This window comes from Lepidochelys olivacea (genome assembly GCF_965140295.1).
Source record: "Lepidochelys olivacea isolate rLepOli2 genome assembly, chromosome: 8".
NCBI lineage: Eukaryota > Metazoa > Chordata > Testudines > Cheloniidae > Lepidochelys > Lepidochelys olivacea.
The window spans coordinates 102,290,542-102,318,354 of NC_140418.1; the positions used below are offsets into that span (position 1 = coordinate 102,290,542).

Here is a 27,813-nt window from a genome sequence, read left to right on the forward strand (position 1 = left end):
ATCTGAATCTCTCTGCTGCCACCTAGTGTTACGTTGTAGATAACAACACAAAACATTGGAATATTTTCAGGCAAATATATTTAAACCTATTTTAAACCTCCAGTTACAATCCTGGTGGTGGACTGGGTACTTTCCCTCCTCCTATCTGAGTCAGAGCTGAATTTGTGCCCCATCAATAATGTCAGGGACCCTGTACTCACTAATTTGCTGAGTCAAACAGATCCTGACCAATTTGTCCTTTTATGGCATTTTTTCTCAGGAGTCAGGGATTAATCTGAGTGTCTTCGATCAGTTCCAGTTTGGCAAATCACATTTGCCTATCGAAAATTTCCTCTGCATGTTGTGATGAGATACATATTCTTTCACATCTTTAGTTAGACTGTTGAGTTGTGTGCTGTTAAACCACCGATGTGCTCCACCCCAGAGGGGGTGGCAGGTAATAGCAGGTTGAAGTGATTTCACTGTGGTTTTTTATAAGGACTATTCTGGCCCATGTTGTAATTTTATTAGCAGATCAAACAATATAGCAAATCAAATCAACAAGAACCAAATGTAAGACATACACCTAGGAAAAAAAAATGCAGGGCTTACTTACAAGCCAGGGGCTTTATCCTGGACACAGTGACTCTGAAAAAGACCTGGGGGCCACAGTGGATCGTCAGCTGTGAACATGAGCTGCCTCTAATGTGACACTGTGGCCAAAAGGGCTAATGTGATCCTGGGATGCATAAACAGGGACATATTAAGTAGGCGTCGACAGGTTCTCCTACCTCTGTATTTGGTGCTGGTGTGACCGTGACTGCAAGACTGTGCTGAATTCTGGTGTCCACGTTTCAAGAAGGGGGTTGGAAAAACTGGAGATAGTTCAGAGAAAAGACACAAGACTGATTAAAGGATTGGAAACCAGGCCTTATGATGAAAGACTCAAGTCACTCAATCTACTTGGCAAAGAGGAAGGTTAAGGGGTGACTCAAGCTGTCTAGAAGGACCTACAAGGAGAACAGAAATTGAACCCAGCAGACAAACATCTAACAACTAATGGCTGGATGTTGAAACTAGAGAAATTCAGACCTGAAAGAAGATGTACATTTTTCACAGTGAAGGTGATTAACCGTTGGCTATCTGCAAACATAATTTCCCTAGGGTTGATCGTGTTACTCCTCTGCATCCCTCCCCTGGTTCTCTACCACATCAGACATAAGCTATTTGTCTTCACTTTCAAGGCCCTTCTGGGCTTACCCCCACCCTTCCTTTCAACTCTGATTCAGTGACAAGAGGTAATATCCCATCTCCAATCCCCCTGCTTGTTACATTTCCAAACCCTTCCTTCCCTTTGTGCTTTCTCGCAACCTGCTTCTCGTGCTTGGGAGGAGCTCCCTGTAAACATCTGCAAAACTAAGTCCTCCTACTCCTTCAAATCCCTCCCTAAAATTCACCTTTGCTGTGATGCCTACAAAAAACTTGACAACTGTAAGGTCACTGATGTGCTAAGACAGCTGCCTGTCATGCTGACCAATATCATTTAATTTTTGCCTTGTTTCCCCTCCTCTGTCTGTATCCATCTGTTGTCTCTTATTTCCTACTTACATTGTAAGCTCATTGGGGCAGGGACTGTCTTTTTGTTCTAGGTGCTACAGGAATACCAATAAATAATAATAACTGAAGCAACTTACCAAGGGTTGTGATGGATCCTCCAGTACTGGAATGTTTAAATCTAGAGCAGATATTTTTCTATTTCAAGCCCAGCTCTGAAGCTGAAGCAGGATTAAGACAGGGAAGTCCTAAGGGCTGTGCAGGAGGTCAGACTAGATGCTCATCTACGCTAATTACTGGTTTCTAAAAGCTGGCTGTGTCCTTGTACATTTTCACCGCTTACAGTCACCAACAGGGCCTGATGTATCGAGAGAGTTTCAAACCCTGGGCTGTTTTAAGTAGAGATTCATGGATGCCAAGGCCAGAAGGGACAATTGTGATCAGCTATTCTGACCTCCTGCATTTTGGAGGCAGCAGAGCCTCGCCCAATTAATTCCTAGAGCAGATCTCTTAGAAAAATATCCACTCTCGAGTTAAAAAATTGTCCGTGACGGAGAATCCACCACGATCCTTGATAAATGGTTCCAGTGGGTAATTACTCTCACTGTTAAATAATTAGGCCTTATTTTCAGCCTGAAGTTGTCTAGCTTCAACTTCCAGCCATTGGACGCCTTTTTCTGCTAGACTGAAGAGCCCATTGTTAAATATTTATTCCCCAGGTAGGTATTTGTAGACTGTAATCACGTTACCCCTTAACCTTCTCTTTGTTAAGCCAAATAGATTGAGCTCATTGACTGTAAGGCAGGTTTTCTAATCCTTTAATCATTCTCATGGCTCTTCTCTGGTCCCTCTCCAATTTACCTCCATCCTCCTTAAAGTGTGGGCACCAGAACTGGATACAAGATCCCAGCAGCGGTCGCACCATTGCCATACATGAGATCAATAAATCTTTCTAAGCCTGTTCAAAATTCCCCTGTTTATGCATCCCAGGATGGGCCTGTAACCATGAAATTCAAATCTGGGTGTGAACTTTTTCTTCAAGTTCATCTGGACTCTGGGTGCTGACTTGTGACTGCATTTGCAGAATTACTGAAGATAAAGAAAAATTTCCAGGGGGATGACAGCAAGGGTGAATTTTGCTTTCGTTTTCAGAACAAGGGGGAGAGATAGCTCAGTAATATTTCCATGGTTACTCATGATGCTGGGACACATCACAGACAGTATGGTTGCTCTTCTAGTAGACTGTTGTAAAGGTGCCAAATTCCACAGCAGTTTATGCCCTTCATTTGAGGGAGGCTTGAGAGAAATGTAGGTCAAGGCAGAATTCGGCTCTCAGAAATGGTCTGCACACAAGTTGTATTGTTTTAACTAGACTGGTCTTTGTGTATATTCATGCTGCATTTTGTGCCTGGAATGGCCTCCCCTGTCTCGGTGATTATATAGCCCTCATCACTATCATACAAGAGCACCTCATAATCTCTAGCACTCCTCTGAGGGAGGGAAATATCATTCCTGTTTTACAGAGGGGAAGCTGAGGCACAGGGCAGCTGAAGTCAGTTGCCCGAAGTCACACAGGATGTGAGAGGCAGTGCCAGGAATTGAGCCCTGGTATCCTGAGTGCCTTATCCAGTAGGCCATCCTTCCTCCCTATTCCAAGCAGCTCTCCTGCTCCAGATCCCTCAGCTTGAACCAGGGCATCAGACGGAATCCCAGTCCTGAACTCTGCAGAGATTCTGATCTGGATCCAGACCCGGCTCTGGATTTCACAGCTATGGCTTCTCTCTAAGTATGTAGGGTGGGCTAACGTGAAGAATCAAACATGAACACCCCTCCACCCATCTTTTTGGAGAAGATCAGATTCTGAAGCCAGCCTGGATCCAAAAGTCACATGTAAGCAGATCTCTGTTTAAAGAGCCCCACTGCATTCAATTAGCTGTCCTCCTCCAGTCTCCCCTTGGACACTTCGAACTCCATCTCTTATGCCCACCCATTATTTTTTGGGATACCCCTTCTCTGGGGCACAAGTAGATGTTTATAAAACGCCCTTCATGATGCTCACGAAAGCTGATGCTCAGATAAATGTTTTAGTCTCTCAGGTGCCACAAGTCCTCCTGTTCTTTTTGCGGATACAGACTAACACGGCTGCTACTCTGAAACCTATAAAACACTAGACGCTCTCGGCACCCCCAGTTCGTGCAGCAGGGAAATACTGCACAGGAGTTGAGGGACCTTTGTACCTGGTGTCCGAAACTGGCCGGACTCATGATGTCTCTATTTCTCTCAGTTCAGCGTCATGAAGGGTAAAGACACATCCCACGTTCGTGGTCGGGGCTCTATTAGTGACTTAGGACCCAATTTAAACAAAGCTAACATTTGAAAAGTTTTACCAAGAGTCTGATTTGGGGACAGGGAGAGATTTCCCATTGATTTTTCAAAAAAGAGTTAGACACCTAAGTGTCTCGTTTGCCTTTGAAACTCTTCCCCCGCAAATGAATTAGTTCAAGACAGAAGACTCAGACCCTACCCATGAAATAAATTAAATTCACCGGTGATTGTCTCCGATGGGAGGCAAAGCAGGTCCTGTCACAACACCCGGCACTTCTGTAGCTTACACTTTGACCTGCAAACCCAAGCAAGATGCAAGTTCTGGAGCATTTCCCACTTTATTCCGTTAGCAGTATCCACTGTCGGTTACAGAAATCACAGGTGCAGCTTAGGCCAAAGGTTCTTAGTGCATTGGTTAAGCAGGATGTTAAAACTTCAGTTATTCTGGAAGTCATTATTTTCAGTAGCTCATCTCCTGAAGGGGGCTTTCAGATTACAGCTTTAGAATTGGAGTAAATTAAAGGATTTTTAGCTGGATAGCATGGTGAGACTTCTTAGCTATTTCTCCAACCAGGCTTCTAATACTTAAGGAGTGTGGAATAATGTTTTAGTCTCTGTCCAGGTTTGAGACACGTAACTGGAGTCACAGAGCAGGAATTGATTCTCTACTTCTTAAGTCTGTCTTGACTTGGTGCTTTTCCCACAGGTTAGTCCCAGGCACGAGACACACAGCTTTCCCCATCTGGTTTCAGTCCCTGGACTCAGCTGTAGCCAATGGCCTAAATAAACCTCTAAAGGTGTAGAGATGCCTTTCTCTGACGTAGGGGGTGATTCTGTTTGCCGGAAGCTGGGAATGGGCGAAAGGGGATGGATCACTTGATGATTCCCTGTTCTGTTGATTCCCTCTGGGGCACCTGGCATTGGCCATGGTCGGAAGACAGGCTACTGGGCTAGATGGACCATTGCTCTGACCCAGTATGGCTGCTCTTATGTATGTTATTATATTCTGCCTCTTACTATTGAGCTGTCAGTCCTTGGCTTCTGCTGAACAAGGTCTGAGATGAGCATTGAACTTTCAGCCTGGGCCTTCACCCTGAGTCTGTTTTGTCAGCTACATACTGCCTTGTCTAGTGGCTGGATTTAGCTCTGTTATATTGAACCTCTTATTCTATTGGTCTGTTGTCTTCTAGGAATTTTCTCTCTGACTTCTTCTAAAAGCCTTTGCCGACTGCCCCCAAAGCACCTCTTCTCTTTACCCACTTGGCCAGAAAACACGGTTCAGTGCAGAAAAGGATTTTGAACAAAGACCCCTTTAGTTTGTTGTGGGAAAGGAGCAAATGGCCTTGCTTTATCTAGGAACATCCTGTTCAGTACACTCCTTGGTTCAGTGCAGGACAAACTCAGACTCCTTGCCTTGTGAAAATGGGTTCATACTAAAGCCAGGCCCATTTCAGCAGCAAGCCTATTCAGCTCTCATTTCCCCAGTTTTGAGCCTATGTGTCTAATCTGTAAAGGGTTTGATTTAGATCCAAGCATGACTCTGCAGAGGCGAGAGCCTTTACAATGGAAAAAAAATGGACAAACGTATTCCTATTCACAAGGCACCACAGCCAGCCAGAGAGAGAGAGAACCTCGGTCATCATCTCGCTCTCTTTCCCACATCCAACCAGGAGCTGTTGTGTCTCCCATGCATTCACCCAGCAGGGAGAATGGCTGAAGAGGTGCACAGCTACTTAAAGGGTCAGTTCCACTGTAACAGCCAGTGCCCCTAAGGTATGAGAATTCATTCTATGCCCGCATGAATCCCCCTTTGTTGTCTGTGATGCCTTTATGGGCATAGTCCTTCTCATGCCCACTTTGGGGATACCTGGAGCAGTGACCCCATCTGCTCTTTCCTTTCTTAGGGTAAGAGATTCTTTCAGATCTTGGGACATTTGGGCAACACCGACATCCCTGCAATAATGGCCACATCCAAACCAGAGCGGGAGTTGAACAACATCCTGCTCGTTACAGAACTAGAGAGGAGAAACATAAAGCCAATGGCAAGTTGTTGAACTGGTTTTCCTCTAGGCATAAGCTAGGGAAGGTGAGTGACAAAGTTCGCAGATGGGTAGCTATGGATACTGCATATTAGGGTTTGCTCGGTCTACAGCTCACAGCCTGAAAAGGATATGTAAAGACATCTTGACCAATTCATAATCTTTCAGCTGCATTCTACAGGGCATGGCTGTATTCAGGGCATTTGACAAGCTAACCTTCCTTCCTCCTTCCTTCTGAATGCAAACTGGTGTCTCATCTGGAAGGGGGTATCTGAGTCTCACCCTGGCAGGCCTTTCCGGCTCCAGGTTGCTCCAGATTTTTCATTCAAAGGCACAGCGTCCGAGATAGCATGGGCATAAGAATGCATAGAATGTTGCTAATCAGCAAACTGGCAGAGTTAGCTGTCACGTTCTCCAAACGAAGGACCCAAAGGCCGTTGAAGTCAATGGGAAGAAGACTCCTACTGACAGACTGGGGATCAGGCTCCAAGTGAGGAGGGAATTGCTGCACCTTTCTCTGGGCTGGAAGGTATCTTGATGTAATTGCTACATGGGAGGGGCAGTTTCCAAGGATGAATGCACAGGGAGAACCCTCAATATCTGTCTAGCATAAACAATGTGACAAGGAAGCTCTACTCTGGGGATCATGTAAGTATCCATCCTGGATTAGAGGGGGAATTAGAGGTATCTTGGCGCCAGCTGAGTGACTTTTTAGGGCCAATCAGAGCCGTGTGTGTAGTCTGAAGGCAGCCTGCATGGATCTTTGATTCTCCATGTTGCATCGTGTCGGTGTTTAAATTACAGAGAGCTCCGAGCCAAGATCTGAGCAGCCTCCACTGGAAGAAAGTTCAGAGTTGGAGCAAAAATTCTCACTGGCCTCTATTGCTGTAGTGGGCCAAACCAAAACTCCAGAGCTTCTCAGTGGGGAGCAGTGTCCACCCACCTCTCGACTGGGAGACTTGGCCCAGCTCACACTTCAATCTTCCCAACCAAGCGTTGATGATAATCCCTCATAAGGGATGAGAGTGGCCTTGGTGGTGGAATTCACACCTCCCTGCAAGGCTGGATGGATAGGAGATCAGTGCAAAACAGACCAATGTGCTTCTGTGTGAGGATAAGGGTTGGGCTCGGTCTACCCTCTGAGCTTAGGCATTAGGGCACATTGCAGTGCACCGGTGTAAATTGTGTCTACACTAGGGGTGCCTAAAATCCCAGTGTAAGGAGGCCTTAAATCCCAGCTAGATCACTGGCTCTCTTCCGATGAGAGCTGCAGAGACACCTGGACTCCTGTCGGGGAAGGAGAGCTAGCTCCGTCGCAGTGCTGCCCTCTACAGTTTGCATTAGGGAACGGACGTGAAATTGCACTCAGAGCTCTGTTTGTACCCTCAGTACCGCGTGAGGGGCTGTGGAAAGGGGAGAAGCGCTGCCCTCGAGCCTGCATAGCTCGGGTCCCAGAGCATGGCGCTGACAGGCAAGAGTGCTCCTTAGCCAGGGAGGGGGCGCTTGGGATGCTTTACTCCCATATCCAGGTCTCCTCCCAACAACATCCCTCCAACTCTGGGGATGGGGAAGGCCCCAGAGAAACCAGCTGGTGCTGAGAATTCAGGAAAGGTTGTGGAACGGGTTGGCTGAAGTGGGGCTATCCCGGGAAACACCCATGGATTGCACTCCCTTGAAAATGAGTCGATCCTACAGACTTCCAGTGCGGAGCTCCATGGTTTCTGCGGTGTCAGGGAAGTTTCCGTAAGAGCAGGTGGATCCCATTGCTGGACTTGAGGATAACCTGAGGTATTTCCTTGGGTGGTTTGGCTGGATCAGGAGACAGCTCAAAGCGGAGCAGAGTCAGGGCGAGAGCCACTTTCAGCTCGTACATGGCAAACTGCTTCCCGATGCAGTTCCTGGAAGAGGGAGGGGAAGCCTATAAGAACTTAGCAATCAACTTTCATTCACAATTGTATCCCAAAGCGCTTTGCTAGCTGAGTGGACCAACCCAGCTCTTTGGGTCAGTGACCATTTCTCATGTGTATGCACAGTAGCTAGCACCATGGGATCCTCATCTCAATTGGGGCTTTTGGCTGCTACTGTAATATAGCCTAGACGAATCCCTTTACCCATCACTGTAGTGCTGCCACTTCTGGGTTAAGACATGGCAGCTGTTTAATAGTGCACAGCAACCACTATCAGGCAGTTTTGGGACAGGTGTGGAAAAAGCTCTTTCCCATTGAACCTGCAAGGAGATTGATACAGTTACTCCCCCACTCTAATGAAAAGTGCCAAGAGATCTTTGCTGACCACAGGGGAGATTTTTCCAAGCCACATATAGAAATTAGGCACCTAGCTCCCATTGGCTTTTAATGTGCTTAACTGCCACACACCTGTGCATGGAATACCTCCCCCTACAAGTGATCCAGAATTCAGTCCCATGAGTGATGGCTCTGGAGTTGCTCTGTAATAATTTAGGGTGATGGTGTGCTGATCGGATTGTTAGAGGGGTTCTCAGATTTTTGTACCGGTGACCCCTTTTACACAGCAAGCCTCTGAGTGTGACCCCCCCTTATACATTAAAAACACTTTTTAATAGATTTAACACCATTATAAATGCTGGAGGCAAAGTGGGATTTGGGGTGGCAGCTGGCAGCTCGCAACCCCCCATGTAATAACCTTGCAACCCGCTGAGGGGTCCCGACACCCAGTTTGAAACCCCCCTGGATTATTGGGATGTTTACTGTGCGAATATATTTGGTGAAACTGAATAGGGGGCGGCTGGGAAAGTGAAGCTGACACGACCCCCCAGAGAGTGAACGAAATATTCCCCACCGTGCTCCGGCTGCGAAGGGCACGAAAGCATGGGAATGCATCTTGGACAAGTTCTCTGGTGAAAACCTCATGGGATCATATACCTGCGGGAAGAGAGTTCAAAGGTTGTGGCAAAGGCTTTTTGTTCCCAAACTGCAGCGTTGCTTGGTTTGACGCCAGCACTGCGAAGGGGCGGTGATCTCCCCTCCCAGAAGGGGCCAGCACTGTCCCAAATGTGAGCTGTGCGAACCAGGGAAATGCCATCACCCTGTAAGCTGGGGAGGTGCTGTTGCAACACATCCCCTGTGCAGCCCCCTAGCTAAAGAGTGAGCCCTTGTGCTGGGCCCAGAGTACTACTGCCCCTCACCACAGCTGCCAGGTGACTGGGTGGAGTTGCTGGTACAGCCAAGAGCATCATCTGCTACATTTGCCCCAAAACGCTATGAATCCTTATTCCACCGGATGTACGTGACTATGTGTAAAAACAGACTGTTCCACACCCTCCTCTGTTGCTCTACGATACTCAGAATCTGTAGGGCAACCTCCTTTTTGCAGATCTATTGCACCTTTCATCTGGACAGATGCTACATGAATAAGATTGCAAAACACCTCGGTAAGGTCAATATTATCCCTGCTTTACAGCTGGGGAAATGCAGGAAGGGAGAAGTAAGAAATCCTTCGCTCAACGAAGTATGGGGCAGAGGCAGGGATAGCACCCATCTCTCTTGGTACCCGGTCCTTTGTTTTAACTACGTGACCACCTCTTCTTTCTGTAAAGTTAAAAGTACCTCTGGATCTTGCCATACAGCTGGGTTCCTATGAAGAGAATAAATATTCACTGCAGCCAGAGAACCTGTAAGAAAAATAAGAAAAATCTTGGTGACCTCACAGGGCAAACATCTATTCAGCAAAACACGCTATTCTGTTAAAGGCCCTTAATCTTCTTCACCAACACACCTGCTGTCTGAGAAATGTCTTGAGTCATTTCTACATACATGTTTTCACTCCCTTTAGCCCTGCAGAGGCAACATTAAACTATGGGAGAATGAGCTGGGTTCCATTCTGACTCACGTATCGCCAGCAAAAGCGATAGGTCTCAAAATGTAATTGTAAGTGGGGAATAGTCATTGAACTGTGTGTTTCTAGTGGGGTCCCGCAGGCCCTAGGCCATTTTTTATCAATGACCTGGAAGAAAAGATAAAATCATCACTGATAAAGTTTGCAGAGGACACAAAGATTGCAGGAGGGGTAAATAATGAAGAGGACAGGTCACTGATTCAGCGTAATCTGGATCGCTTAGTAAACTGGGCACAAGCAATCAATATGCTTTGTAATACAGCTAAATGTAAAAGTATACATGTGGGTACAAAGAATATGGGCCGCACTCACAGGATGGGGGACTCTATCCTGGGAAGTGGTGCCTCTGAAAAAGATTTGGGGGTCATTGTATGTTGATAATCAGCTGAACAAGAGTTCCCAGTGTGATGCTGTGGCCAAAAGAGCTAATACGATCCTAAGATGCATAAACAGGGGATTCTTGAGTAGGAGTAAAGAGGTTATTTTTACCTCTGTATTTGGCAGCAGGAGACCACTGCTGGAATACTGTGTCTATTTCTGGGGTCCACAATTCAAGAAGGTTGTTGATAAATTGGAGAGGGTTCAGGGAACAGCCATAAAAATGATGAAAGGATTGGAAAACATGCCTTATAGTGATAAACTCAAAAGAGCTCAATCTATTTAGCTTAAGAATGAGAAGGGTAAGGGGTGATGTGAGTACAGTCTAGACTCTATAAGAACCTACATGAGGAACAAATATTTAATAATGTGCTCTTCAATCTGGCAGAGAAAGGTAAAACACAATCCTGTGGCTGGAAGTTGAAGCTAGACAAATTCAGACTGGAAATAAGATGTAAATTTTTAACAGATAGGCTAATTAACCACTGGAGCAATTTACCAAGGGTCATGGTGGCTTCTCCATCACTGATACTTTTGAAATCAAGATTGGATGTTCTTCTAACAGATAAGCTCTAGGAGTTATTTTGGGGAAGTTCTCTGGCCTGTGTAATACAAGAGGTCAGACTACATGATCACAGTGGTCCTGCAGGTATCTGGGACCGTGTCAGGTGAGTGCTGAGTGCAGACCTTCTATTATTAGCAACGATGTAATGGCAATAGTAAGCAGCGTTGTAATATATTAATCTTCAGCATTCGTGGAGAGAAAGAACTTGGAATGCCACAACGCTATTTTTACGATCACTTGCGTGACAATCATTCTACGTTCAGGGTGAGATTTTCACAGCTCGCATGGCTGCACACTTACATGTTTGGCTTGTGAAAGTGGAGGGCGGGATAATCTGGCCCTTAGTGAATTTCATCTTTTTTATTAATCTTATGCAATAACTAACTCTCTTTTTAAAAAAAATTTACACTCAACAGGCGTGCACGTGCAGGTTATCAACAGAGTCAATAGAGTTTGTGTCAGAAGCAGGGAATGGTTAGAAGATTGGGCAAGAGCACCTAATGATTAGGGAAGAATGACTGACATGCCGGCTGTACTTTGAACCTAGAAGAACAGACTGCAGTTAAAGCCAAGTAACTGGCTGCCTCAGGTGAATATTTCACTAGCATAGTTATTGGGGCTGGGGAACGTCTCCCCTCTCACCTCCTGCGGTGTGTTTATTGCACGAATTAGGAAAACCAGAAGGAGACAGCCACATGACCCCTACAGCCTACAACCCGAAAAAACAGACAAGAGAGACAGGGATGGGGGAAGAGGCAGAACACACAAGGAGAGGAAACAATGTGATGGCGGCAAACAAACACATTAGTTCCATGATTGTATTGATTGATTGATTTTGTGGGGAGGGGTTAGTTAGGAGGGGACCAGTTAAATGGAAGGAAGAGTAGTGAAGGGGGCAGGGCAGAGGAGAAGTGAGCAGGAGGGGCAGATGGGGTGTGAAACGGTAAGGAGACTGAGAGGAGGAAGAGGGAGGGTTGGAGCAAACGGATGATCAGCACAGTGCAGGAAAAGGCAGAGAACATTCTCCAGCTTTGACTGGAATGTCCAAAGGTCCTTGTTTTGGCTGCTTCTGCTCCTACTGGCTTGCATCTCTGGCTGGCTGCTCTGCAGTTCTCCCCCAAGGCCACGTGATGGGGGAAGGGGAGGCACTGCCTGGATTCTAGTGATAGCATGTGTATAGGGGGGTTTTCTTGCACAGTTCTGGGTCTGGGGGATTCTGAGCCGGGCCCTGTTTCTCCCTCTCCCCGCTAGGGCAGCAGTCCCTGACGTAGTGCTACCCAACTGGCAAGTGGAGAGCATAAAGCCAACAGTCCCCTACCTGCAACATATTTTTCTGCAAGTTCCCTGCTCTTTTGTGGGTGCCACTAGAACTGACGCTGCAAGGCGTATGCCTGGGACAGGACAGCACGCGCTGGCCATGGGCACTGCAGGCTGGAATTAAAGGCCATGCTCTGTTTGTTTGCTTTCTGATCGTTTTGAATGTTTTCCATTCATGTAGCATTTTTCAATTGGCAGAATCATACCCACCTCATTGAGTGAAGAGAGGAATGGCAGCTAGAGAATTTGGTAAGATCAAGACAAGGTGGGTAGAACACTATGCCAGGAAGTACTGGGTGAAATTTACCATGATGTCCTAAATGGTCCATTTTATTCAGCTAAGGTTTGCTTAGGCAATACAGCCCCTATAGTCCTCCATCATTCCCAACATAACAGAAGATAGCAATGATAGGGGTACTCAGTTTGTAAATCTCCTGGGCCTACCCAAAGTGGGTTGAGTCAATGCGGGGGGTCTTTCCACTGGCTTTGAAAGGCTTTGGATCCAGTTCTATAACTGTTGTTCCCATGAAGCTCTCTGCTTTTATTGAGTCAACGAGACCGTGACCTGAGCAATTCCAGCTCAGTCCTACAATGTACGGCCAAGCAGTCTTGTGGTGTGATCTTGTCTGATCTCACAAGCTAAGACAGCTCAGTCTAGAGGTAGTAGAATTGTTCAATGCAAATATTAGTTGTATATTAGGGTGTGCTCTCTCTCTTTCTCGCCCTCCCCCCATTGAATGATTATTAGTAATAAAGGTTTCCATTAGATTGTAAGCTCTTCTGGGCACAGACTCTCTCAAATCATATGTATAATGTCTCATGTGTATGCAATAGTGTCTAGCAAATGGGACTTCCTTCTTAGTTGGTGCTTCTGGATACCTCCGATGTACAAATAATAAACAATAGAAACAATATCTGGGATTTTCAAATGAGTTTAAGGGAATTAGGCTCCCAAATTCCATTCAACTCCAGTGAGATTTGGGTGCTTAATTCCCACGGGCTCATTTGAAGCTCTCAGCCAACACTAACAACATTCAGCCAGCTCTGGCTGGTGTCGAGATGGGAGATCACTAAGGCATGCACGTGTGCAGCAAAGGTTGCATCGATTCAAAGCATCCCCTAGACGGACTTAGTTGGCAGGACTCTCATGGAGTCTCAGGAGGAGACTGACACAGCTACTTTCTAGCAAAGTCTCTGAGGTAGGGCAGGCAGCAGTCCCAGCTGTCCTCCCTGGGGTGAATCGGCCCATGGCTCAGGCAGACAGGTTGGTATGGGAAAGTGCAATTTGTAATGGACAATCAAAGAGTCATGTTACAATTTACAATGGAGACAGAATAGGCCATGGGAGCACCACAAACTGCGCAACAGATCCTAGATCTTCACTTGTGTGTCACAGGAGAATTTCTTCCCCTCTTGTTGGCGTGAACTACATTCAGGGACTTCAATGGGAGTGGAGTGCGTGCGGCTGAAGGCAGAACCGGGCCCTTAAGAAGGAAGAGACTAAACAGACCTTCTGGTAAGGTACGTCCATCGTGGAACGTGATGGGTTTGCTGAGCAGTCGGGACACTCCAGGTACCGGAGGGTAAAGGCGAAGGCTCTCCTTGATACACATGGTGCTGTAAGTCATTTTGCCAAGGTCATCCCTGAAAGCAACCATAGGTGGAGAGTATGAATGAATAATGGCTCCTACCACTCTGAAAATACTAGCCAGCAGCATCAACATCAGTGGGTGAAACAAACATGCCACATGCCTATTTCTGTTTGAAGACAGGAAAGTGATCTTGTGCCTAAAGCATAGAGGTGACCTAGGCTCTATTCCCTCTGCCACAGACTTCCTGCAACACTGAGTAAGACTCTTGATCTGTCAATGCTCCTGTAAACTTTTTGGGGCAGGAACTGTCTTTTTGCTCCATATTTGTACAGCACCTAGTGCAATGGGGTCCTGGGCCATGAAATAACTATCTGCTTCACAGGATTGTTGTAAGGTGTAATATATTAATTACAAGGTACTTTGATGTGTTTTCATGCTAAATTTAATCCCAAATATTAAGAGTTTGCATTTCAATAAACAGCTGCTGTCAGATTTGTTTTATTCTTAATTCAATTTCAAACTCCAAGGGCCAAATGCAGTCCTAGCGTAACTTAGGGGAACTTCCTCAACTTCAATAGTTTAAAGTTCCTATCCCAATCAAACTGCTGCATTTTATTAATGTAGAGAGAGATCTAAACCAAAGATCTAGAATTGAACAGCCCTTAACACAAGGAAAATTTGGATTTGGCCTTGGATCTGTTCTTCGTAGCATTGCTATACTAAGTGTTGATCCTTCATTGCAGAGCTTGGATACATTTTTTTTTTAATTCCTCAGATTGGATACATAAGAAAATAATCCAAAGCCAAAGGATATTAAACCAGTGAGGTAACATCTCACCATTGGATAGTCTCTCTGTCTTCCAGAATCTCCTTGATCTCTTCCCTGCATCTCTGCTGGTGCTCTGGGTACAGAGCCATGCAGTACAAGAGCCAGGAGATCCCACTGGCTGTGGTATCGTGACCCTCAAACATAAACGTGTCCACCTCGGCACGTAGGTCTTCATCGGATAATCCAGCTCCGTTTTCATCCTAGGAAAGCAGGGAGGTAAATAATCCCCAAACAAGTGTTCATTTCATGAGCAATTTTTGGAGTGAAAAAATACGCCTTGATTACTGGTGAAGTTCCCAGGCTTGATTTGTCTTGTTTACATCAGTGGAAATCAGGTGTCAGTCCACTGAAAGCAATGGAATTATGCAGTATCTACTTAGTGTAAGTGAGATCAGACTCAGGTCCATTGAGTACAAAGGCAGGCGTTCCCCTTTTAGGATTAGGAAGGCAGCAGAGATGGGCTAAGATCCAAGTTACTCAGCAACAGGGTATCAGGTACCAACCTTCAGTGCTTACAAACTGAATATGAGCCAACAATGTGAACCTCTGACCTAGCCCATCCTTGACAGATGTTTGTCTCAGCAGCCCAGACCACCTACACAGAGCTAAAACCATTCTGGGGTGCATTAGCAGGAGTGTTGTATGTAAGCCATGGGAGGTCATTGTTCCACTCTACTCAGCATTGGTGAGGCCTCCCCTGGAGTATTGTGTCCAGTTCTGGGCACCACATTTTAGGAAAGATGTGGACAAATTGGAAGGAGAGCAACGAAAATGATAAAAAGTTCAGAAAACCTGGGGGCTCTGTGAAGAAAGGTTAAAAAACCTGGGCTTGTTTAGTCTTGAGAACAGAAGACTGAGGCGGGACCTGGTAACAGTCTTCAAATATGTTAAGGGCTGTTACAAAGAGGACGGGGACGAGTTGTTCTCCCTGTGCCCCGGGGGTAGGACAAGTAGTAACAGGCTTAATCTGCAGTTAGATATTAGGAAATACATTCTAACTTTAAGGATAGCTAAACTCAGGAACAGGCTTCCAAGGGAGGTTGTGGAGTCCCCATCATTGGAGGTTTTTAAGAGTAGGTTGGACACACACCTGTCAGGGATGGGCTAGGTCAGAGGTTCCCAACTTGTTTTTGCTGTGACCCCACTTTGGAGATTTGTCTCATACGAGCCCCCTCTTTCTAAGAAACAGTATTTTTGTAGGGGGTGGTATGCCCGGTACTCACAGGGGCCAGCGACGGTCCTCACCACGTAACAGTTGAGGAAGCCTTCTGCTCCCTGCCATGGTCAGGCAATCTCTCAGGGGTGGCAAACTTGGCCACTCTGAAGGGCCAGAGTAAGGAGGGGAGCAGAAAGCTGCACCCTGTGAGTACTGGTCCCCTTGTTAGGGTGGCCTGACATCCTGTTTTTAAAGGGACAGTCTCTGCAGGTGTCCCAACTTTTTCTTAAAAAATGGGCAAATTGTCCCATATTTTCTGTCTCCGCCCCATCAGTACTGGCGGGTCCTGCTGCTGGCCGCATCCCTGCTCACCAGCCGCCCGCCCACCAGTGCTGAGTGGGGGGGTCCAGTGGCCAATGATGGGGGTGGGTGTGCAAGGCTGGTAGTGTGGTAAAGCTGCAGCGAGCAGGTCCGGATGCTCCCCCTGCTGGTCCGCCAGCTGAGCCCCCGCTGTGTGCCGGCTCTCGGCCAGTGGGGCCCCGTCCCGTTTCCGGCCAGCAATGGCTGTGAGCTGCGGTGGCTGGTGCGTGCGGGCAGGGGCTAGGCAGCGGCCGGTTACGTGTCACCTCTGCTGCCCACCCATCGGCTCTTGACGTGCTCCCCCTCTTGCTGTCCTCTCCCTTCTTTGCCCCTTCCCCCCCCCCCAGCCCTGCTGCTCCTCCATATCCCCCCAGTGGGGTGTGTCCCGTTCCCAGTGCTGTGCAGAGAACCAGCCCCGGGTCGGAGCGCTCAGCTCACCAGCAACCTGGCCAGCAGGCTCCTTCCTTCCCCCCCTGCCTCTGGCTGCACCAGTGCCCCGGGAAAGCTCAAGATGCTCTGGCCTGGGGCGCTGGCCAGGAGGAGCCGAACAACGCTGGCATGGGGAAGCCTCTCTCTGCCCCTCAGCTAAACTCTGGCCTGGCGCGGGGTGGGCGAGGGGAAGCTATTTCCCGCCCGTTTGCGCCCCGACCCTGCAGGCTTCTCAGCAGCCCCCCAGGCAGGGGCTTAGCACCCTCTTCACCTGCCCCCACTCCCCACCCTGGGTCCTGCCCCCAGGGAGCGCGGGGCTGCTCCGTCCCCTAGGCACCCTCCCCTGCTGAGCCACCTCCCCGGCCGGGTTCACTGAAGCCCCTGCAGTCAGGTTCCCTGGGCCCTGGTGCACAATGCATCCTTAGGGCTTAACCCCTTTCTGGCTGCACCGTAGCTGGGGAACAGGAGGTGGCTGGGTTATCTCTGTGGCCACCAGCAGCCTGGAGGTGTTAGCTGCCGGACAAGCTGCTTCCAGCCACAGGGGATCAGGGTGGGGGGAAGAGATGAGCTCTGCAAAGACACGAGCCAAATCATCCCTTCTCCCACTCCTCCTCCCCTGCAGCTGGAAGCAGCTCCCGTCCCTTCCGTGCCGAAACGCTGCTGCAAGCCACATTCTGGTGTGAACCTTGGCAGAAATCTGGGGAGGGGGGCATGCGACCCAGCGTGCCCCCCCACGTGTTGCCTCGCAAAGACATGGCGCCAGGTACCAGGAGAAGCGGGTCCGTTCCGGGGGCCCAGCCAGGCATGGAGGACACAGAGCGCAGGGCAGGGAGGGGAGGGTCAGCTGGCCACCCCCCTCCCCATGGGAGAGAGGTGTATGGGAGTGTGTTTGTGTGTCAACTCTCCCTGTGTGAACCCTAAAGCATTAAAGACAAGAAGGTAAATAAAAAGAATCCAACTACACAATATTTCTTTTTAACAGGGGCTCGGTCAACGTGATGTTAATTTGAATGTTTGTACTGCATAGTTCTGATTGATTGCCGGTGAAGTCGCTTAAATACGAGTAATTTTACCAGGTATCCTGTATTCAGCATAGGGAAGTAAAACCCCACCCTTGCTGGACAGTCCCTGGGCATTCAGCATGGCCCCATCCGCTCTCCCTGTGCGGCTTTTGTCCAGCAGGGGACATGGATGGGGCTCTGTGCCCTGGGGCCCCACTGAAGGGCCAAGGTCAGGAGGGGGTTTGTCTGGCAAGGCGGGGGGGGGACAGTACTCCTGGGGTGCATCCTTCTGTCCCCGGCTCTCTGAGCCCTCCCTGGCGGAGGAGGGTAACTGCTGGTTGGTGGCTGCTGCAGGTACGGCAGTGGGGGAGCGAGTTGGATACGAAGCCTGGTCTCAGCAGCCCAGACCACCTGCACAGAGCCCCACCTTCTTCCCTGCCAGACAGAGCCCCCTCCTGACCCTGGCCCTTCGCATGTCCCCCCAGGTCCTCACGCCCCTCCAATAACCCCATCACAGACACCCCAGGTATACTTAGTCCTGCCTCAATGCAGAGATCAGCCCAACGGGTGGCCCAGGGGCCAGAGCGGGCCCACGGGCCAATTCCATCTGGCCCCGAGGCGTCCACTCCCCCAGCAGCAGCTGCCCAGCATGCAGAGAGCATTGCAGTGACATGCTGCATGTACCAGAGACTATCTGTACAAAATGGCATCCTCTGTGCAGCATGGCCTTGTAAGCACGGTGCGTGAGGTCACGCTACGTGGAGGAGGCCATTTTGTTTCTGTACCTGGCCCGCACAGGTGCCACACAACTGCCCGTACTGCCTGTGTCTCTGAAAAGGTTGAGCCACCTGAGGGCTCTTCCAGCCCTGCATTTCTGTGCTTTTGTGGCAACTATCATGCGCTGCCCACGCTCCTCGCAAGAATTCTTATTCTGTTTATTTTTTTTTATCTACACAAAGAGCAGTTATGTACTTTCAGCCAGGATATATATATATTTTTTTAAGATTACAAGACAAACAAACAATACAAGAAAGAATAAAAGTAAAATCCCTTGGGGGAAGGGGAGGGAGAGCGAGAGCACAGTGTGTGTCTCCTCCCATCCGGAAGAGTCTGCACTCAACTGAACTCCAAATGGCAGCTGTCTCCGGCAGACCAGCAGGCACGTAGAAATTTAAAGATGTCGTACATAGGAAACCAAAAAGGGAACATTTACCTTGTTACACACAGTATAGACACCACCACCTGCCTGGAATCCTCCCTAGAATATGCCAACCGTCTCATTCACACTTACATGCTGTCATGCCTCTGTTCCTGTACAGATTAACATGCTGAGTGAAAATCAACTCACTGAGAGGAAAGAGTTAATTTTACCCTCACAGCATGGTTACTAGCTGTAGTTATTCATTCACTGAGCACTGTCCTTTGCACACCCTTGCTTGACATTTCTTCCCTTCACTTCCAGCCCCGCTATCAGCTGACAGAATTAGACATGAGGATATATAGGATGGGGAAGCTATTATCAACAATAGCCAGGTGTGTCTGCTGATGACACTTGCTTGGCTGTTTACATTATTATTTCCATCACTCACCTTGGCACACAGAAGAATGTCCAGAAAATCCAAGTACTTCTTCTTCTGGATCTTTTCAAGTTCTTGCTGATCTTGGAGGAATGTCTTTCTCTCTTTTATTACTTTATCTGCATACAAGAGTGGCAAATATATTAGCTACACCTCAACATCACTGTGACCTGTCTGTCTGGAAAGGTCATGCTGCAGAGAAGTCAAAGGATCAGAGTCTGAGGCTCTTCTGCTTAATGCAAATGATGAACTGGACATATAGTAGACCAGTGCAGGAGATGAGGTCTCTTAGAACCAGTAAGACTTTGTATTTCTAAAGTACTATCATTGATGGATAGGTCCATCAATGGCTATTAGCCAGGATGGTCAGGGATAGTGTCCCTAGCCTCTGTTTGCCAGACACTGGGAATGGGTGACAGGGGATGGATCACTTGATGATTATCTGTTCTGTTCGTTCCCTCTGGGGCACCTGGCATTGGCCACTGTTGGAAGACAGGATACTGGGCTAGATGGACCTTTAGTCTGATCAGTATGGCTGTTTTTATGTTCTAATGTCCCTTCCACTGAAGGATCTCTCAGAACATTACAAACAGTGGATTCATCATCTCTATTTTGCAGGTGATCAAACTGACCTGTGGAGAGACGAAGTAACTTGCCTGAAGTCCCACAGTAAATGAATGACTGAGCTAGGAATAGAAATCCATCCTCAGTGGAATTTCACTGAAGTTCATGGAATTCCACCAGCATTGGATATGGCCCTAGATCTACTGACTACCAGCCTTGTGCCTCAATTTTAAAACCATTCTTCTTCCCTGGAGAATAAGTTTCTCCAGGGTTTCCATTCATAGACAGACCAACTAACAGTAGGTTAATCCCACCAAACTAGGCAACATCCTACAGACAATAGGAAAAGAAAAGGAGGACACTGGGAAATACCTGTATGCTGGTGTGCTAGTCGGCAGGCCTCCTGAAAGCGATGTCCTTGAGGACTGATTCGATAGATGAAATCATTATGAAATGGGAAAAAGCGGATTCTATGAAACACCAGGTAGGTCAGGTCATAGACTGCTTTGACGTAGTAGTCTGAGTCACTGAAGGAAAAGAACAGTTAAATAAGGCTACTATGGGTCTGGTTGACAAGAACATTTTTGTTAGGATTTGAAAGCACCTGGCACTGACCTGTCAGTCTGGCAGTTGCTATGACAACTGAAGGCACATTTCATGATGCTGTCCAGGGTCATCAAGCTGACATGTTCAAAGAGCTCCACCGACTTATCCACTGTGATCAGCCGTTCCCATTTATCCTAACGGAGGAGAGTGAGATGAGGAGGGATGGGATTCCAGAAAAGGGTTTTGCTGACTATAGAGATCCCATTCAGTGCCCTTTATTTATTTTTGCTGCTTTCCATATCTGCATCCTGCCAAACCCCTGTTGCATGTTAGACCCTGGTCTGTAAACAAGGACTCTGATCTAAAAGGTACAATGTTAGCTGGGATTGGCATTCCCTTTCGGAACCAGATTACAGGATTATTTATTTATGGCTGGAGATCAGGCCAAAGTGAAAAACTAAATCTGAATTCTTCTTTCCCATTCTTTTGGATTGGTAAAATCTGGATTTTGTTGTCCTGGGCCTGAACTAGAAACCAAAATCCAAACACTTCTAAAGCATGTTTGGAACCAGACCTGGGGTGACTCACAGCCATCTCTATAGACAAATTGTTTTCATGATATCCTGAGATTATTTTCAGCAAAGTGAAAAAGAAACTGATCTGTGTAATAGGTTTTTAGGCCATTATTTTTGGCAGGAACTAGATCCAAATTTGAGGGGGGAAGGAAGAATCCACATACAGTGGTGCATTGTTGACCTAACGTATTTTCTATAACGTCTTTCACCACTGGCATATCTAATGCACAGCAGATATAACTGGAAATCAAGGTAAATTAAGACTTGAGTTGATTTTTACTGGTTTCATAATCGATGTGACTCAGCAACAAGTCTCTCCACATATATTAATGTCCTCTGAGCAAAAGTTCATTGACAATTGAACAGATATGCCACGCCAGAAGGATTTGGTTATCTGAGTCCAATCCAGCTGGGTTAAAGGATGTGTCTAAAATTTCTTTGATCTCTGCAACTGAGTGACTGTCTCTAGCAAACTGTTTTATCTGCCAGCATTGTACACAAACTAATGTAAGTTTAGCAACCACCCTTATTAAAAGGCGAGACATAATGGTTATTTCTAGGTGGTTAGAGTACACCTCACGTGCTGGTTGAAAAGCTGAAGACATTTGGGGCCAAGTCCAACTCTTGATGTATCTCCACTATAGTCAGGGGAGTTACCCCAGAGATCAATTTGGCTCAGAGACTTTAATTATTATTAGGGACATATGATCCTTGTGAATTCACGGTTTCTAGCTAAAGAGAGTATTTTGAGATAAAAGGACCCTTCCAACAAGCTGGTCTAGTAGAAGTGGGCAGCTCATGGATGGTGCATGATAGTATATGAACTTCATTAGATTCCTTCCTGCCCTCCTCTTCATCTACTCTTCTTTCCCAGTTTCTGTGTTTGTTTTGGGCTCTCTTTTATACAAGCCCAAGTTTAGTTTCTTATCTGGCAGACAGCCTGTTCTCCTCATTTATCTTCTATGTTCACCATCCCCGGGCTGAGAAAAGTTACCGTATCACTTTATTGGAAACCTGGTGACAGAAAAATATCTTGGGCCACATTCTAAACTGATGTTTGCTGAGGTAGCTCCCCTGAATTACAGCAGCTGAGGGTCTGGCCCCTTTACTAAAGGGTTGTAGAGTGTGTGGGAAACAAACTGGTTAGAACATCTCGTTCCACTTTCTTCTAATTGTTCAACATCAGACCCAGTTATTTTCCTGGCTCTGCAGCTGATCATTCCTACCAGCATCACTTTGGTAGACTCTGCCATCAATGAGACATAAGGTTTCAGCACGTCATAGTGAAACCCTGGGGTCAGCAGCCTTCGATGCTGGAACCACTGTGGCCCATGTAAGATCAGTAATCCTTTGCCTGGGGGAATATAAATAGCAAAGAGCCAGTCAGATCCCTTCACAGCACAATGAATTACTCTATCACTCAGAGTAGTCTCGGTGCTTTGAAGAGAGGGAACATTTTAAACAGGAATACTTAATTCCATACCTAAGCAAGTCCTCAGTGGATTGCCTTCTGAGGGATGGTACCATGAGGAAGGAGAGGGAGTCTTAAGAACTTGATGAGGGATTAGAAAGAACACACCATTCGGGAATGGCACTTACTGAAAGAGGGCAGGGGCACAGGGGATCCATATTTGATGTGGTACCATATTGGTATTTTGATAGCAGCCACACAGGGCCCTTAATAAGGCTGAAATTAGTTATGCCCCAGCAAGAATGAAATCTCTGCCACACCAAGTAGAGCTGGGCAAAACCAATTTTCAATGAAAAGGGTCAAAAAACTGAAAACTGAAACTGAAAATATTTTGGTTTTCCAAAATGGGAAATTTGTGTTGTACACTGAGAACTTTATGGGTTTTATTTGATGGCAACCATTTTTTTTGGTTGGAAACCCAACATTTTAGGTATCTGCATTTTTTCCCCAGGTTTTTGACTAAAAGCAGGAATGTTTTGCATGGGAGAGAAAAATTTTGCCAGCAGCTCTACAAATGACACATTTCAGAGTAGCAGCCATGTTAGTCTGTATCCGCAAAAAGAAAAGGAGGACTTGTGGCACCTGAGAGACTAACCAATTTATTTAGTCTCTAAGGTGCCACAAGTCCTCCTTCTCTTTTTACAGATGACATAGGTATTAGCAATGTTAATACCCTGTGCCATGGAATGACACGGTGCAATAAACATCAGGAGCTAGGAACAACAACACTAATGTCCAGAATTACCCTGTGGGGGACAGTATTGTTGACCTGACCCTCTCCCACTTTGTGACAAGACCTAGGCACTATACGCAGCATTGGCAAGAGCAGTAACACAAGAGACCTACAGGCCTGCATCCTGTAAGACTTAGCTTAAGCTAAGAGCATATGCTGGGCTGTGGTATTTTGGCACAGATAACAAACTAGGCCAACCTTTCACCTAGCTCAAGTCCCTAGCTGTCTATTATGTACACATGCCCCCCCCCCCAACCTGCAAAAGCCCCTAGACAAAACGCTGCCACAAGCAAACCGCAGATCTTGATAAAAAAGGGCATCAGCACAATGCTAATTATAAAGCTGTTTGCCTTGGCTCCTTATAAGGCTTTGTTAACAATGCTTGAGTGATAAAAAAAATTAAGGAAATATATCATTTGACTGAAATGTAAAAACTATATAAGACTGGCATTATAGGGGCAGGACAGAGGGAGACCAGGGTGGCACCTGGGTGTGACCATCTGTCTCCTTCTCCCTGCATGATTGTATTCAAAAATAAAAGGACCTCAGACTGTTTGAGCCAAACAGATGGTGTGACTCGTTTTCCACAACAACCCTGATGCACAGAGTTTGGTTCTACTCAGTAAAATCAGTGTTATGGAACTCAGTGCATAAGCACCTTGCTGAGTCTACACACAGTTTGCTCAGTTTACCAGCCCTGTAAACTCAGCTTTGCTTCTGAGAGTCAAGCTGGGTTTTTTCCTTCTTAGGCATCCTCAGTGACACCTGCAAACCCCATTAGACTTCAGTGAGGTTGCAATGGTGGCACTGAGGGCATACTCTGAAGACCATGAAGTTGAACATGTGTAATTGAGGGCATCATTTGCTCTGCACAATCTCTATTGTGCATTGGTTGTGGGGGAAGATAATCACCGCCATCTGAAATATCAGCTACTAGTCACTGTGGAGCAGGATTCTGGATTAAATAGAGAAATGGTCTAGTCTAATATGGTATCTCCTGTGTTTGTCATGTCATCCCTAGTAGATTTCCATAGCAGAATGACAGGTTTCAGAGTAACAGCCGTGTTAGTGACCACTCTCCTTTAGATAAGCTATTACCAACAGGAGAGTGGGTTTGTGTGGGGGGCTGGGGGGGAGGGGAGAGAAAACCTGGATTTGTGCTGGAAATGGCCCAACTTGATTATCATACACATTGTAAGGAGAGTGATCACTTTAGATAAGCTATTACAAGCAGGAGAGTGGGGTGGGGGGAGGTATTTTTTCATGCTTTGAGTGCATAAAAAGATCTTCTACACTTTCCACAGTATGCATCTGATGAAGTGAGCTGTAGCTCACGAAAGCTTATGCTCAAATAAATTGGTTAGTCTCTAAGGTGCCACAAGTACTCCTTTTCTCATAGCAGAATGGTCATCTTCTCTGGTTTTATAATAGCAAGGAATAAAGTAAATCAAATTACAAGAGAAGTGTGTGGCCCACCATGAACTGATGAGGCAAGGAAACTGGGGATGAGGGCTGAAACTCTGGGCTAACACTCCAGGGCATAACATGCCCTTGATTCATTCATGAAACTGTTCAAAAGGATGGACGAAGCATGATTCTACATACCAATCCAGGGAATTAAGAATTTGTAGGTTGCAAGACCCTTGGGATCTGTAAAATTCAACAGAGAAGACAAGTACAATGTTAAGAGTTGATACACCATAAAAAAAAATCTAGATGCAGTTCTGGTATGAATTCACTCTTCTAGTCACGGCGAAGGAGCTCAATTAATTAGGAAATGAGTGGTATAGAAGTTAGACAGCTAAATCTTTTAGTGTTATTTAGTATATTAAATATTTAAATAATGTTTCTTTTCATACTATTACTACATTTTAAAGACGGTCTTTTATATACATCTCATTAATTAGATGCACACGGGACTGGGGAGGATGATGGGAAGATGAGATTAGAGATATGGGTGAGGAAAGGGAAGGGAAGGCCATGGAAGCTTTTAAAGTTGAGGAAGGACATTTTGTGCTGGCCGAACAAGAAAGTGAATGGAGATGCTATTGCCCGATCAAGGCTTTGGGCCTGATCTTGAAAGGTATTAATGTGCCAGGTCCAAGCCACATCAGGGATCACATTGACATCAACGATCCACCAGGGCAGCTGTGCTCTTCTGGGATCATGATGCAACTGTTGAATCCAATCTGAGAGATGACCCTCATCCAGACTCTGACCGCATTTAGGATGTGCGGCAAGAACCTCCTTTTTGCAAAAAGCTTTCCCATTCTCATTGGAATAATATTGAGAAATACCTCTAGATAGTAATCTTTTCAGGACAGGGTCTGTCATTTGTTCTGTGTTTGTATAGCATCTAGTCCTAGAACAAAGTGGCCCCGATTTAGTCAAAATCCCTAGTTACTACCACAACAGTAATAATAATAATTAGAGCTTCCTACACTAGAAAGGGAGAACAACTGAAGACTCTGGGAGGTCTCCTAAGAGATGTTCTATGCTGCTTTTCCTAGGAACAACTTAGATACTATGGTGGTGGGTGCTCTAGGAAACCCTAAGACAGACACATTTCTGAGAGTGCAGGTGTTTGGTTCTCATTTCCCGTTGTGGGTGCGTATATAAAGTGCCCCAATTTAACGGTGAAGAGCTAAGCATTTGGGAAGGGTATAAAGGGGGGAATTACAATAGTCGACAGAAGAGACAAGCAGGAAGAAGAGTCTGAATGGTTCTCTGTGGAAATAACACGTGGCCTTTGCAGTGGGAGAGGGCATCAAGTGTGAAGCTTTCTGAAATAAGATCCAATGACCGTACCTCCATGGCCAAACACAGTTTTGGCATAATCAGGGTGGTTGACTACTAAGGTAGCCATGAAACCTCCAATCCATCTGGGGTAAGCATAGGGGTACTTTTTTGCCCAAGACAGCAACTTCTTTAATTCTTCACCTTGAGAAATCTGCAATGATAGCGAAGAGAGAGAGAGAGAGTGCTTAGGGAGAAAGCGGTGAAATCACTTCAGTGTGGAAAGTCTGCACAAGGCCATCTGGGCTGCTCAAGGCCTCTCCGTGGGAGATGGGGAGCAGGTGGAGTGGATTTGCAATGATGGGCTCTACACCTCGAGATGGAGGGAAGATGCTATGCTGGCCCCAAACTGCCTGGGGTAGAGAGGACCAAAATCTACACACAGTGGCTACACAAAAAGAAATGGAGGACTTGTGGCACCTTAGAGACTAACCAATTTATTTGAGCATAAGCTTTCGTGAGCTACAGCTCACTTCATTGGATGAGCTGTAGCTCACAAAACCTTATGCTCAAATAAATTGGTTAGTCTCTAAGGTGCCACAAGTCCTCCTTTTCTTTTTGCGGATACAGACTAACACGGTTGCTACTCTGAAACCAGTGGCTACACAGTTCCAGAGGGAACTGCATTGCAGTCCTGTCTCCTTTGCAAATCACAATGGTAAAGCTTAACACTCCCCTTGCACTGGAGAAATGATGCAGCTGGTTGGAAAATTTGCTATTTTTTCAGAGAAATTTCAAAAATTAAAATTTTTGTCAAACTTTTCCTCTGAATTTTTTAAATAAAAAACTGGAACCCAAAACCTGAAAATGTTGGGGGTGCTTGAAAGCGGTTTTAAGTTACAATTCTTAGGTTTAAAAAAGTTTCAGCTTAAGAAAAACAGTTTCTGGTTTTGCATGAACAAAGGAACACTGTCAAAAATGAAATTTTCCCAGCAAAATTTTTGCTTTAGACAAAAAGCCATTTTTCTGGTCAAAATTGCATGCGGATGAAAAAATATTGACATTGCAAGTGGCAAAGCACTGCAGAATAAGGCTCAACATTTTAAACCAGTGATACTCAGACCTCAGTGGTTCAGGAGCCAAATTAGCAATCAGCATTACCCAAAAGAGCCACAGTCGTGAGAATTCATTGCTTCATTTACTACAGTACTATATATTCATCTTTAAATAGTATGACAGGGGAATATTTAGTTTATATCTATCTATTTATCTATTATTATGATTGCAACTGGATGCAAAAATGCATAAACCCCCAAATGTCTGTATCATGAAACGCTGAAAATGTTTGAAATAAAAATTCCTCATGTTCACACAGACAGCAGGGCTCAGTAGCTGTGAAAACAAACAGAACCAACTTCCTAGAGAGTGGGTGACCCTTAAGTGGAGGCAAGAAACTTTTTTTATGTGGCTCCTATTAAATTTGATCACCAAAGTCCTTATCTTGGAAAGCATGTTTAACTATAAGTGTCAAGTCAAAGGGACTGTTTGCTTGAAGGACTGGAGCTGAAAATTAGACACAATTCTTACTGTGGCTGCATTTTTATTTGTCCCACACAAACATGACACTAACATGTGACCGTGGTGTCTGTTAGCGGGTAGGACAAGAAAACTGCCTCCTGCCAGGATCCTTTCCTAACAAACAGTTTTCACATACCCCACTCACTATATTTACCTTCCCTCTATCTATTCTCTGTTGAAACTAACCTGGATGGTGTATATAGCTGCATAACCCCACGTCTTTCCCTACCTGAGAGTTGTGTCCATACAGCCAGTGGCTGGGGGGACCTGGAAAACTTGCAAAAGCTTTGAGGAGCTGTTGTTTCTTCCGATACAGCTGGATCGCTTTCAGCAGGACGTAGATGAGACAAAACCCAGCAGTCAGGTACAAAAGCAGAGAGGAAGGGTTTGCTATTTTCTCCAGCACAAATGCCATGGTCCTGCAGCTTCTGTGGCAGTGACAGGCTCCGAATCTCTCACCGTGCTCACGTTCCTTTTGTGTCTGGGTTAGCCAATAGTCAAAGCAATATAACTCCCTCCCCTTTCCCACACAAGCTTGTGTGGAACGCTGTATGCCAAGTAACCTACTGAGAATGTACAGGAGAAAGTTCTGAAGTTCTCACCAGCAATTGCCCAGACTTTGCTTGGCAGGAGAAG

The 27,813-nt window shown here is 46.3% G+C and overlaps 1 protein-coding gene across 1 annotated transcript; it reads right to left on the bottom strand.

Moving 5' to 3' along the window:
- Nucleotides 1-4,177: 4,177 nt before the first annotated feature.
- Nucleotides 4,178-27,813, bottom strand: LOC311525726 (cytochrome P450 4B1-like). The gene is made up of 12 exons (XM_084638073.1): nt 27,407-27,813; nt 25,672-25,813; nt 24,469-24,513; nt 21,886-22,013; nt 20,154-20,278; nt 19,911-20,065; nt 18,987-19,093; nt 14,461-14,651; nt 13,541-13,674; nt 9,482-9,546; nt 8,715-8,797; nt 4,178-7,795 (listed from the first exon to the last, which is right to left on the bottom strand). The coding sequence occupies exons 1-12, from the start codon at nt 27,590-27,592 to the stop codon at nt 7,627-7,629; spliced, it is 1,530 nt and encodes a 509-aa protein (XP_084494199.1). The 5' UTR covers nt 27,593-27,813; the 3' UTR covers nt 4,178-7,626.